Source organism: Gekko japonicus, unplaced genomic scaffold, assembly GCF_001447785.1.
Source record: "Gekko japonicus isolate JY-2015 unplaced genomic scaffold, Gekko_japonicus_V1.1 scaffold1635, whole genome shotgun sequence".
Taxonomy (NCBI): Eukaryota; Metazoa; Chordata; class Lepidosauria; order Squamata; family Gekkonidae; genus Gekko; species Gekko japonicus.
The window spans coordinates 297,329-311,011 of NW_015168098.1; the positions used below are offsets into that span (position 1 = coordinate 297,329).

At 48.7% G+C, this 13,683-nt stretch overlaps 1 protein-coding gene across 1 annotated transcript; it reads left to right on the forward strand.

Moving 5' to 3' along the window:
* The first annotated feature begins 337 nt into the window (after positions 1-337).
* On the forward strand, positions 338-2,787 carry DAD1 (defender against cell death 1). Its single transcript, XM_015414781.1, has 3 exons — positions 338-643; positions 1,913-2,050; positions 2,643-2,787. The coding sequence occupies exons 1-2, from the start codon at positions 400-402 to the stop codon at positions 2,041-2,043; spliced, it is 375 nt and encodes a 124-aa protein (XP_015270267.1). The 5' UTR covers positions 338-399; the 3' UTR covers positions 2,044-2,050; positions 2,643-2,787.
* Positions 2,788-13,683: the final 10,896 nt, after the last annotated feature.

Sequence of the window (13,683 nt, forward strand, 5' to 3'; positions counted from 1 at the left end):
CACACACTTCAAATGTCCTAAAGGTGCACAAACACGTGCACTTTTTTTTCAAGTCCACCATAATTTGCTCTTTTTCCTTCTCTCCAATAAAGATATATCCCTGTCAGGATGAGTGTACGACGCATGCGCCAAAAGTGGCCCACCATAGGCATGGCTCCTTCGCAGCCTCAAGATCTGGAATTGCGCATGCGCATTTTGTATGGCTGCCTTTCTTACACACGCGCGCCAGCTGGCCCATACTAGAAATGGCTTCCTTGGGAATATATGACAGACTGCGCATGCCACGTCGGAGGACACGTCTTCTACGCATGCGCTCTCCGCGTAGAGACCCCGGAAGTGCTTCCTTCTTTCCGTCCAGCTCGTCTGTTCGGACTGAGAGAGCCGACCGAGTGCGCAGCGATGTCTGGGGCGGCTGCAGGGTCGGCGGGCTCCGGGGCCGGGTCGGTGGGCTCCGTGGTGCGGCGCTTCCTGGCCGAGTACAGCAGCGGGACGCCGAGCCGCCTGAAGGTGCTGGACGCCTACCTGCTCTACGTCATGCTGACGGGAGCGCTGCAGTTCGGCTACTGCCTCGGCGTCGGCACCTTCCCCTTCAACTCCTTCCTCTCGGGCTTCATCTCGGCCGTGGGCAGCTTCATCCTGGGCGGTGAGCGGCTCGGCCGTAGCCATGGCGACCGCTAGGCCGCGCGGGGCGGGGGCAACGGTCGCCGGCGGGGAGGAGGGAGGGGGTGCCCGCGGTTGCCGTGGCAACCTGAGAACGGTCACGTCCTCGTGGGAGGGGGAGAGCGTCTCCATGGCGACGGTGGGCCGCGAGGCGTCTCAGTTCCTCTAGATGTGTGGTTTGCCATAACGGAAGGGGAGACTGCCTCTGAACATTTGCAGAGTGCCTTTTCCTTCACTGCTGGCCCCAGCAAGAGAGCGGCCATGAGTCTTGGGGCAGTGCAGGCTTCTGCTTTTTAAAGTTTAAAGGTAAAGGTCTCCCTTGCTCGATGCAGGCTTCTGCTTTTTAAAGTTTAGAGAACTGCTATATTCCTGAGTATCTCGCTAAAGTAAAGATAAATCTAGGCTAATTGTATAATTAAAAAGTAAAGGTCCCCATGCTCAAAAGCCAGTCGAATCCGACTCTAGGGTTGCAGTGCTCATCTCCATTTCCAAGCCGAAGAGCCAGCGCTGTCCGAAGATGTTTCCATGGTCATGTGGCCGGCATGACTAACACAAAGGCGCACGGAACGCTGTTACCTTCCCACCGAAGTGGTACCTATTTATCTACTTGCAATTTCTTGCTTTCGAACTGCTAGGTTGGCAGGAGCTGGGACCGGAGACGGGAGCTCACTCCATCATGCGGCACCCGGTCTCGAACTGCTGAACTACTGACCTTCCACAGCCTGCAGTTCAGCGTCTTAACCTCTTGAGCCACCGCAGCTCCAGTTTAACTGGAGAGAACTGCTGTATTCCTGAGTATCTCGCTAAAGTACAGATAAATCTAGTCTAATTGTATAATTGCTCTGCATTAAATATCTCTGATATGTCAGATGATGAATATATTCTGTTTTCCTAGTAACCAGTAAAAGGGAATCAGTTTTGAACAAATATATGATCTGGTACTTCGATTTTTCTCTTTTTTCCTCTTTGTGGCGGGAGTGAAGAAGATTCACAGTTGATAATTCACAATTATAAATTCAGTTTTGTTGCTTCAGTCATTAAATTGGCATAGTGAAACATTGTAGGTAGATTTCAAAGCAACTACCAGTGCTACATGGCCTTCAGGCACTTGTTTATAAGCCGACTAGTGCAGCATCCTCAGAATATTCCTTTGGTAGTTCCAACTATGATACCTGGTTTCAATTATGCCATTTCTTATTATCTTTGCAGCAAGCCTTATGGTGTGTGTTTTTTCTTTCTTTCTCCTCTTCAGTTTGTTTGAGGATCCAGATCAACCCACAGAACAAGGGGGAATTTCAGGGGATCTCCCCAGAACGAGCCTTTGCCGATTTCCTCTTTGCCAGCACCATCCTTCATCTTGTCGTCATCAACTTTGTGGGCTGACCAGTCGGTGCGTATGCCAGGGAGCGATCGTCAGCACTGGGAAGGAAATGGCCTCTCTGAGCGGGACTCTGCAAATACATTTGCTAGTTTGCTGCTGGCTAGTCTGTTCTTCATTCTGCTCTATCATTTTTTTGAATCTGGAAATAGATAGAAGGGCCTCAGACCTTGTACTGGCTTCAGAAGGGGCTGGATAAGGTTCCAAGATAACTTACTGGTTGGAGTATCTCCAGAAGTCAATACAAGGAGGAGCTGCTTGCCCTGTCTTTCAGCTCAGAGCTGGACCTTCCCCTGCAATTGTGCTGGGCCCTTTGAAACTCACTAGGACAAAAAGATAGGCAGGAAGTTTGTCTGACTGCTGACAAATGTATTTGAGGCCTATCAGTGAATCAACGGAAATGTTAGGAGGAAATGTACTTGCTGTCAGTTGTCATACTTTGATGTCATCTCTGTGTGCTGAAATTCTTGGTAAATTTCCATATTATTAGACTTCTGTTCATTCATGAAGCCCTCTTCTTGGGAACAGGAACAGAGAGATTCTTAAATCCTGATATGGCTGTGATTCTCACATCTTTTTTCACTTCTCTTTGTCTCCTCCTTAGGTCCCGGATGTGTCTCACTTGCTGAAGCCCCTCATGAACAAGCATGCTGTGCATCACAGACTTTTGATTTGTTCACTGGTGGGAAAAGGAACTGTTTCCTTGACAACAGTTGGGCTTTGCCTTCCATTTCTATGACAGCCAATAAATCTCCTTTGTTATATTTTTGCATCTCATGTCTCAGTGATAAGCGGAGAGGAGGGCCTGATAAAAGGATGGGCTTGTCGAGGTCCCACTCATGGGCAGAAGACAAAATATCTTTATTCCACTTTTCCTCCAGGGTGCCCACTGGCAGGCACACACATTTCTCCTTTACTCCGTTGTATCTTTTCAAGAACCCTGTGTGATAGATAAAGCTGAGGGAGAGACCGAGTGTCCCAGGTCACCCTGAGATTTTATGGGCAGAGGGGGTTTGAACCCAGGTCTCACTAATCTTAGCTAAAAAAAAACAAAAAAAACCCAAAACACCACAGTGAGTACCTTAGAGTGTTATGCTTTGGGGGCAGAGATGATCTCTTGGGCGTCCTTCAAAGTAGCGGGATAGTGGTGGGACTGACCACACTGTGTAATCTGACCAAACTCTGCATGTCCTGTTACTTAAACCTTGGCTAATACCATTGGACAAGGGCAATGTGAATCTTGACCAGTCATTTGGGACCCTCTTATATTAAGCAAAACTCCAGCATGGATTACTGAACTAAGCATCTCTATAGAACAAATGTAGAGTCCAGTGGCACCTTTAAGACCAACAAAGGTTAATTCAAGGTATGAGCTTTCGTGTGCAAAGCACACTTCCAAAGACATCGGAACAGCAGATGAGGTTCTAAATTTATAGACAGGGATTTAACAGCCAATTAACATGTAACATGATGATGTTTAAGTTATGCAAAGTGAAAAAATAAGTATGTCACAGTTGTTTACCTGATAACCTTTACAACTGTTGACCTGATACCCTTAACTTGTTATTTAGCTTTTCACTTTGCATGACTTAAACATCATCATGTTACATGTTAATTCGCTGTTAAATCCCTGTCTATAAGTTTAGAGACTCATCTGCCATTCCAATGGTTTTGAAAAAGTGTGCCCTGCACACGAAAGCCCATACCTTGAATAAACCTTTGTTGGTCTTAAAGGTGCCGCTGGACTCTAAATTTATTCTTCTGCTTCAGACCAACATGGCTGCTACCTGGATCTAAGCATCTCCATGACGGTTTTGTAACTCCGAATGTTGTCTATGGTTGTGATCTGCTAGCCAGCATTCACAGGATAATGATTTCCTCTGAGAAGAAAGCTCCTTGCTGGATTAGCATGCCTGCAGTTGGTTGCTGGGAGTTGACTTTCAGTCACCGGAGGCAGGACTTTGGGCTGGTGCTTCCTTAGATTAGGTAAAGGTTCCCTTGCTCGAAAGCCAGTCGAGTCCGACTCTAGGGTTGCAGTGCTCATCTCAAAGCCGATGAGCCAGCACTGTCTGAAGACGTTTTCCGTGGTCATGTGGCGGCATGACTAAACACCAAGGCGCACGGAACGCTGTTCCCTTCCCACCGAAGTGGTACCTATTTATCTACTTGCAATTTCTTGCTTTCGAACTGCTAGGTTGGCAGGAGCTGGAGCTAGAGACGGGAGCTCACTGCATAGAAGAAAACCTGACATTAAGCAAGGAAGCTTCCTGGGGGAGGGGACATTAACTCCCTGCGTTCTCTGAAGGCCCACTGGACAATAGGAGTTATTACACGTTCAGTCGCACAGTCGAGTCCGACTCTTCGCAACCCCATGGACCAAGTCACGCCAGGGCCTCCTGTCTTCTGTCCTCTGAAGTTCACTCAATTTCATGTTCGTTGCATCTATGACACTGTCTAACCATCTCATCATTTGCCGTCCCCGTCTTCTTTGACCTTCAGTCTTTCCCAGCATCAGGGTCTTCTCCAGACAGTGCTCCCTTCTCATTGGGTGGCCAAAGTATTTGAGCTTCAGTTTCATTATCTGGCCTTCCAGGGAACAGTCAGGGTTGATTTCTTTTAGGAGAGGAGTGGGGAATCAAACCCGGTTCTCCAAGATTAGAGTCCGCGCACTTAACCACTACACCAGACTGGCTCACACGGTGGCTTGCTACCGAGATAAGTTGAAACAATAATAGTTCAAAGGTAATTAACACACGTCAGCAAAAAAAGCAGCAGCAATCAAAAATGAAGACGACCCCCCCCCATCATCGCCTTAAGAATAGCAGCTGTAGCAATGAAACCAAATAACACTGCTGCACAACCTAATGCTGATTTATAAGCATAGAAGAAAACCTGACATTAAGCAAGGAAGCTTCCTGGGGGAGGGGACATTAACTCCATGCGTTCTCTGAAGGCCCACTAGACAATAGTTTTTACACATTGCTGGAAGGCTATCAGCGAGATGGCCACCTTTGTCTCCAGGGGATGGAGTTCCAAAGTTCAAAACTCCACAGTGGAGAAGACCCCTTTTGCAGTGCCCAGGAGTCTCACTTCATGTCACGTCAGTGCATGGAGCGGGCAAACCCCCAAAGTTCTCAAGCCATGGAGAGGGCCACAGGGGTGTAGGCAGTCCCTCAGGTCCCCTGGTAACAAGAGTGGTCCGCATCAACACTCAGCTGAACCAAGGGGCAAACTGGGAGTCAATGTAGCTGGGGGGGGGCTATGATCTCTGCAGTGATTACTGACCCATTTTTCAAAAGTGGCCCCACCCCACATCCAAGGGTTAACAAGTGTCCGCAGGACGGGGAGCAGTGTGTTCCCTCTAAGCTGAGTTAGGGTGAGCCAGCTCTCAGTTTTTTAGCCTCCGGCTCACACATTTTTGTCTTAGCCCAGGAAGGAGGGCTCCAGAGCAAACGAATCTATGCAGCAGCCAGATCGCTGGCTCACAACTTTAATGCCAGTAGCTCACAAAGGAGAATTCTTGCTCACAAGACTCCACAGCTTAGAGGAAGCATTGCACTGGGGGGGGGTTGTTCTTAGTAGCCCTGTTCCTTTTGGTTGGCAGTTGCAGCATTTTGTCTTTCCTTTTATTTTGCTGCCATCTGGTGCCAGTACCTGTGTATTACCAGGACAGGTTTTCTTGGTTATCTTTTCAGAGGGGTAGCCACGTTCATCAGTAGAAGAACTAGATAGTAGATAGTCATACTAGATACACGGGTATTTGACGTAGGTAGCTTTGATTCTTGAAAGCTTATACCCCCAAAATCTCATCGGTCTCCAAGCTGCCCCTGGACTTGAATCTAGCTCTTCTTGATTATGTTATCTGAGAAAGTAGAACAACTCTCAGAAGTTCTTAAAAAATCTTGTCAGCACGTCCAGGAGCAAAACTGATGCTCATGAATTCAACCTCCCACGTGGTTCCACTGACTAATAATGGCTCTTCTCTTAGTTTGGTGTAGGACCGGGTTTGATTCCCCACTCCTCCATATGCAGCTGCTGGTGTGACCCTGGGTCAGTCACAAGTTCTCTCAGCTGTTCTCTCAAGGGCAGTTCTTGAGAGACCTCTCTCAGTCCCACCTACCTCACAGGGTGGCTGGTGTGGTGAGGGGGAGGGAAAGGAGACTGTAAGCTGCTCTGAGACTCCTTTGGGTCTGAGTCTCCTCTATTGAAACTGAAATTTGTTAATTCAAGACCCACCTTCCAAAGCGAGCCATGGTAGCAAGGTGAGTGTTTGCACAACATGAATTCTAATGACCAGTAGGGAACAGAAGGCAGTGCTCCCAGGACTAAACGACCTCAGCTATACAGACAGAATGTTATTTATTAGAATGGTCCCCTTCATCTCCTCTTAAGATTCTTCCAAGGCCCCTTCCCAACAGCAAATGGGAGATTCTTCCAGAGACCCCGGGACAGTCACCTGTTTCCTGATAAAAGTGCAAAAAGGAGCAGATCCCAGCTCTTTATGCTCCTTTTAGACCCCACGGCACAGACAGTGGCGAGTGGTATTTGAGATGGTGGACCTCCTGATGGCACTGGTATTTCTGGCCACTGTGACACAGACTGTTGGACTGGATGGGCCTTTGGCCTGATCCAACACTGGCGTCTCTTATGTTCTTATGAGATTTGACACCCCTCAAATATAGCTACAAGGGGAGGGGGTGGAGGAAGATGAGAAGGGAGGAGCCCCATGTGAACCCTGTGCCCAGTCTTGCAAAGACTGCCATGCGACCTACAAAACGTTTGAACTGAGGTTCATTGACTGACTTTGGATGCCTGATTTTCTTAGGCTAGGGTGGGACTTCAGTGATCGGTCTTTCAGAGAATCAAGGACTTTGGAAATGCCTTTTAGTGAAGGCCTCGCTCTCTGGCATGTACAACGCTAAAGCTTCCAGACCGCTTTAGGGATACCAGCTCTCACGTGTAAACACTTCCATAGCTGATCCTGCAAAAAGAAACCCCCGAAACGGGTGGCACAGTGTCCTGTGGTACCCGGAGAAGTGAGCAGTGACTCGTGAAAGCTCATCCCCTACCACAAATTTTGTTAGTCTTTACGGTGCCACTGGACTCTCACCACTGCTCTGCCCTAGGCAGCTCAGTCAGTAGGGTTGTCAGAATGTGAGACTGTAGCCTTCTGCAGAGCTCCTTACGTTTTCCCAAGCTGAGCAGAAGCAAAATCAAATATGCTAGAAGTTACTATAAGTATGCACGCTTGCACGCAAGTTACCGAATGGCTCGGAATTCTTGATTTGTTAAAACTTTTGCTCCAGTTACCCACAAGCTGGGTGCATAAGGAAGGCTCTGCACTAGAACTTCCATTGAGAGCCTTTGCATATCGAGCGTTTGCACGCATCCAGAAAGGCAGGAGAGAAGATCCCTGTTTCACAAGGCATGCTTCCTTCGCCTCCCATGTCAATCCCACAAAATCACTCAGCCTTTTGGCTGTATAATTCACTGTGAGTTCTGTCCAGATAACCTGTCTTTGGTACCTGACCACAGTCGGCATATTTTGGACATGGAAAATGAGTCAGTAACTGGTATATTCCTTCAAAGCGCAGGGGATCTGTTTGCCCCTTTTCTTTTTTCCAGCCCGCCCACAACTAAAGGAACCGCAAAGATATTCATAGTTCTCGCAGCCTTTAGGTGGTGATAAACTTAGCTGTATTGATCTTGTGTATTTGTGGCATTTTGTGTTGGTGTGTTGCTTTGCACCTGGAGTTCTGCCCGCGGCCTTGTGGTCTCCCCTCTCGACGGGAGGCGCCGCCTTCCCCTCTGCTTTGCGGTCTAACGTCCTCCCTGTCCCGTCCTTCCACGCGAGCGCTGCCACGTGCCGACTCTTTACCTCCCCACCTTGCCGGAAAAAACACCTGTTTTCTAGAGGAAGCGGTTTCTGCGGCATGAGCTTCAAAGGCCGACCCAGATACGCCAGTCGGCTGTGACGTCACGGAATCGTGGTGGTTGTCTTTGACCCGTTTGGGGGATGACACATTTTCCATTTCCTGCCTGGCTTGTTTTTTCCTGCTTGCTTTCTGTGTGTTGTGTGTGTGTTTGGGGGGTGGGGGCGGTGGATATTTTTGAGAATTAATGTAAACAGCAACATTAAGGAGGGGGCTGAAAACAACGTTCGGAATGTGCTTAAAATAATCTCTCTTTCAAGGCAGTGTGAGTCTTCAGATGCAGAGTCGGCCTTTGACCTAGAATCGCTAAACTTCAAATCCTTGGTTCATGAGTGCAGACTTGGTATACCTGGCCTTGCATTCCAGTTTAAACCACTACTCGGAAGTCCCATTCATTACAATTTTTTTTTTAACCAAAACATTTTTATTAGTTTTAACATTAAAGTACACCATAGTACAAACACCAAATCACAGGTTTTCTATACATAAGACAAATACTTTCAAATGTAACTTTGAATCAAACTATACAAACAGAAAGGCTTTAAAAGTAATACAATGTTTCAGCCAAGCAATAACAGTTTATATTTTGCGTTATAGATGGTTTTCCATTCAGAATTTTCAAAGGTAAGTTTGTCAGTAATGGGATACCATTTCCCAGTGGGATTAAGTAGTTCACATTCATTTTGATCTGTGGTGTTGTAAATAGAAATAGTTTCATATATAAAATAGTTCCAGACTTTATATAACCAAACATTTATAGATGGAGGGTCTTTATTTTTCCATTTCAACGCTATCAAACCCATTCATTACAAATGATGCTGTTTTCCATGGAAGGGGGTCAGGATTAGAAATGTGGACCTCCTGACGACACCTGGTATTTTTGGCCACTGTGTGACAGAGTGTTGGACTGGATGGGCCATTGGCCTGATCCAGCATTGGCTTCTGTTATGTTGTTATGGACCTTACTGTAATTAGAGTAACAGAGCAGAGTCCCTTCACCTTTGTCAGTTGGGGTGAATGGAAAGGACCGTGGAACGATACATCTCTCCTGGTCCTTGCGTAATGAGTTTCTTCCTGCAAATATTCCCTCTTCTATTTATCTGTTCATGCTGACCTAGATGGCCCAGGCTAGCCTAATTTCATCAGATTTTTGGAAGCTAACCAGGGTTGGCCAACCAACTCACTTTGTTTCTTGGCTTGAGAACTGTATGGGGGTCAGCTGCAATGCTCCCTCTAAGCTGTGGAGTCTTGTGAGCAACAATTCTACTCTGTGAGCTAGTGGCATTAAAGTTGTGAGCAAGCAATTTGGCTGCTGCATAAATTAGTTTGCTCTGGAGCCCCATCCTTCCTGAGCCGAGACGAAAAGGTGTGAGCCGGAGGCTAAAAAACTGTGACCTGGCTCACACTAACTCTACTTAGAGGGAACACTGGAACTACGTCTTGACAGCACTTTCCACCTCTGGCTACCTGTTCTAATTCCTCCATGCTGGGAATGATTAGCAAAGGGACTGAAAATCAAACAGGCAATATTGTATTGCCCTTGTATCGAGCTATGGTATGGCCTCATTTGAAATCATGGGTCCAGTTTAGGATTGCCAAATCCACTTACCCCTCGGAGCGGGGGAGTCTCGTCGCTGTCCGGGAGGTTCTTTCAGGTGCGTGCGCGCACGTGCCGGCAGGACGTACCCGGAAGTGATGTGAGACATTGCTGACGTTGGGGGCATGGCCGAGCTCCTCGGGGGGGAAACCATATGGTTCTAATTCCTCCATGCTAGGAATTATTAGCAAAGGGACTGAAAATCAAACAGGCAATATTGTATCGCCCTTGTATCGAGCTATGATATGGCCTCATTTGAAATCCTGGGTCCAGTTCTGGATGCTGTATCTTAAAAACAGATGGTGCAGAGCTGGAGAAAGTACAAAGGAGGGCAACTGAGGAGATTCGGGGGTTGGAGCACTTTTGCTATGAGGAAAGGCAGTCGAGTTGGGGACTTCTTAGTCTAGAAAAAAGGACGGTTAAGGGTTTATAAAATTATTTATGGGGTGGAGAAAGCGAACAGAGGGAGCTTTTTCTCCCTTTCCCATAATATTAGAACTCGAGGTCACACAATGAGGTTGCTGAGAAGCAGGTACAGGGCAGACAAAGGAAAGGCCTCCTTACTCAGCAAGTAATTAAATTGCGGGATTTGCTGCCGGTGAAGGTAGTGATGGCCACAGGCATAGATGGCTTTAGAAGGGAGTGAGATGGATTCATGGAGAATGGGTCTATCAATGGTTTACTAGGCCGTGGTGACTAAAGGGGACCTCCGCCTTCAGAGGCTGCAAGCCATTGAATACCAGTGCTAAGAGGCTAGGGTTGCCAGCCTCCAGGTGGGGCCTGGGGATCTTACGCTTTTATGACTGATCTCCAGCTGACAGAGATCAGTTCCCCTGGAGAAAATGGCTGCTCTGAAGGGTGGACTCTATGTCATTGTGCCATGCTCTTTTTCTATGAAATGACCCCTGGGTCACACAATGAGGTTGCTGAGAAGCAGGTCCAGGGCAGACAAAGGAAATGCCTCCTTACTCAACAAGTAATTAAATTGCAGGATTTGCTGCCAGTGAAGGTAGTGATGGCCACAGGCATAGATGGCTTTAGAAGGGAGTGAGATGGATTCATGGAGAACGGGTCTATCAGTGGTTTACTAGGCCGTGGTGACTAAAGGGGACCTCCGCATTCAGAGGCTGCAAGCCATTGAATACCAGTGCTAAGAGGCTAGGGTTGCCAGCCTCCAGGTGGGGCCTGGGGATCTCCCGCTTTTACGACTGATCTCCAGCTGACATAGATCAGTTCCCCTGGAGAAAGTGGCTGCTCTGAAGGGTGGACTCTGTGGCATTGTGCCATGCTGAGGCCCTTCCCCTCCACAAAACCCACCCTCTCCAGGATCCACCCCCAAAGTCTCCAGGTATTTTCCAATGTAGACCTGGCAACCCTTTAAGAGGTGTCATTGGGAAGGACGTGGCCCCTCTGCCCTGTTTGTTCGCCCCTCTGGTGTAGCTGGCTGGCCACTTTATGAAAAATTATGCTGGGCGAGGTGAACCACTGGACATATCCAGCAGGCTCTGCTTATGTTCTTAACTACTAAAGCCTGGCCCCTGGTATTTTGGGCCGCTGTGTGACAGAGTGTTGGACCAGATGGGCTACTGGCCTGGCCCAACATTGGCTTCTCCTGCGTTCTATGTAAAGCCCTCTCTGGGTGCATTCAGACGGGGTGTTTCAGGCGGCAGAAACTACCGGTTGGAACCGGTGCAAGGGCAGGGTGTGTGTTTAATGATGGTCACCCAGCAAGTTCAATATCTGAATGGAATTTGAACCTGAGTCTCTGCACTTCTCATCCAATGTTCTACCACTTTACCAGCCTGATTCTGTCGAAGCACCTCATTGTTTTCTTGCCCTCGCTCCACTAGTAGGGCAGGGCAGCATCCTTCTCCCATGGCAAGGCATTATTTACCCAAGTTCCTTACCTGAAAGAGTGGCCTGGCTATGGCTGCCAACTCCAGGTTGGGAAATTCCTGGAGGTTTAGGAGTAGCAACTAGGGAAGGTGGATTTTGAGGGAGGGGAGGGATGTCAGCAGAGTATGATGCCATGGAGTCCACCCTCCATCAAAGCCATTTTCTCCAGGGGAACTGATCTCTGTTGTCCGGCGGCTGGCAGCTCCAGGCAGCCCTATAAGCCATTTGAGAGGAGGTGGCTTTGAATGGCTGGCCGCTACACAGCGGAGTGCGAAAATATGAGTGGTAGAATGGTAACGGGTGGAAAAGACCGTGGAGTGGTAGTGGATTGAACATACAGGTGGTTATACTCACATGCTGCCCCCTTCACACAAGGAACCAAGGGCAGTGTGTGTGTTTAATGATGGTCACCCAGCGAGTTCAATATCTGAATGGCATTTGAACCTGAGTCTTTGCACTCCTAATCCAACGTTCTACCACTTCACCAGCCTGATTCTGTCGAAGCCCCTCTTTTTTTCCCCTTGCCCTCTCTCCACTAGTAGGGCAGGGCAGCATCCTTCTCCCAGGGCAATGTGTGCCTTGCATTGTTTACCCAAGTTCCTTACCTGAAAGAGTGGCCTGGCTATGGTTGCAAACCCCAGGTTGGGAAAGTCCTGGAGGTTTAGGAGTAACACCTAAGGAAGGTGGACATTGGGGGAGGGGAGGGATCCGGGAGGGATGTCAGCAGGGTCTAATGCCGCCATGGAGCCCACCCTCCATCAAAGCCATCTTCTCCAGGGGAACTGATCTCTGTTGTCTGGCGGCTGGCAGCTCCAGGCAGCCCTATAAACCATTTGAGAGGAGGTGGCTTTGAATGGCTGGCCGCTACACAGCGGAGTGCGAAAATATGAGTGGTAGAATGGTAACGGGTGGAAAAGACCGTGGAGTGGTAGTGGATTGAACATACAGGTGGGACCTGGAGACCCCCCAGAATTACAGCTCATCTCCAGACTACACATAAGAACATAAGAGACGCCAATGTTGGATCAGGCCAAAGGCCCATCCAGTCCAACACTCTGTATCACACAGTGGCCAGAAATACCAGTGCCATCAGGAGGTCCACCAGTGGGGCCAGGACATTAGAAGCCCTCCCACTGTTGACCCCCCCAAGCACCAAGAAGAAAGATAGACTTGGCAACCCTATCCACCCCCAAATCTCCAACATGGTTCTGGGAACCCTACTCCCCACGTCCCCTGCCCAAATTTCTGACATGGTTCTGGGAACCCTAGCCCCCACATCCTTGTCTCCCTTAAAGTAATACTGTGTGTGGGGGGGAAACTGTTCCTGGAGAGTATGCTTTGATTGCCGTCCACCAAAGACTACAAGATTTGTGGCATGCCTTTATTGGTGGTTGAAAGAGGTCCCTCCCTGCTTGGGGGGGTCAACAGTGGGAGGGCTTCTAATGTCCTGGCCCTTAAAGTAATACTGTGGGGGGGGGGACTGTTCCTGGAGAGTATGCTTTGAATGCCGTTCACCAAAGACTCCAAGATTTATGGCATGCCTTTATTGGTGGTTGAAAGAGGTCCCTCCCTGGTAGCACCAACCCTGTGAGGTAAATGAAGCAGCAAGAGAGTGACATTCAGTCTTCATGACAGAGCGCGATCTCCTGTGTCCAGGGTTGGAGATTTTGGGCATGGACCCTGGGGAGGGGATTGGGGAGTGGAGGGACCTCATTGGGGTGTAATGCCGCAGAGTCTACCCTCCAAAGCAGCCGTTTTCAGGGGAACTGATCACTATTGTCTGGAGGCTCTGAGAGATCTCCAGGCCCCACCTGAAGGTTGGCAACCTTATAATCTCACATGGGTTACAAAGTTTGAAACGGGGGGCAGGGTGGTCTGGGAGAATTAACTCTGAAAGTCTCAGTGGCAGGTTTGGGCTTGCTTTTGCACAAGGTGTGAAATGGTCGAGAAATGCAGCCTGTTGCTCAGTGACGCTATAGGTTTAGAAATACCAGGGGTCATTTCCTGCAGGAGCGCACGGGAGCGGAACTCCGGCAGTAAAGAGCCCAGGGGGCGGGCACATGCAACAAGCCTCACCCCTCTGCTCCCAGCAGCCCTCAGAGCAAAAAGCAGCCAGGTAAGCTGCAGAGCTCCCCCCAGTCCAAAACAGTCCAGTGGCACCTTTAAGACCAAGTTTTATTCAGGTACAAGCTCTCCCTCCTCTGCAAGGACAGATCTGC

Excerpts from the sequence above, each read along its gene's own strand:
- DAD1 (XM_015414781.1), top strand. The coding sequence starts at position 400 with ATGTCTGGGGCGGCTGCAGGGTCGGCGGGCTCCGGGGCCGGGTCGGTG. Across the intron at positions 644-1,912 it reads GGGCAGCTTCATCCTGGGCG|TTTGTTTGAGGATCCAGATC; the intron begins GTGAGCGGCTCG and ends TCTCCTCTTCAG.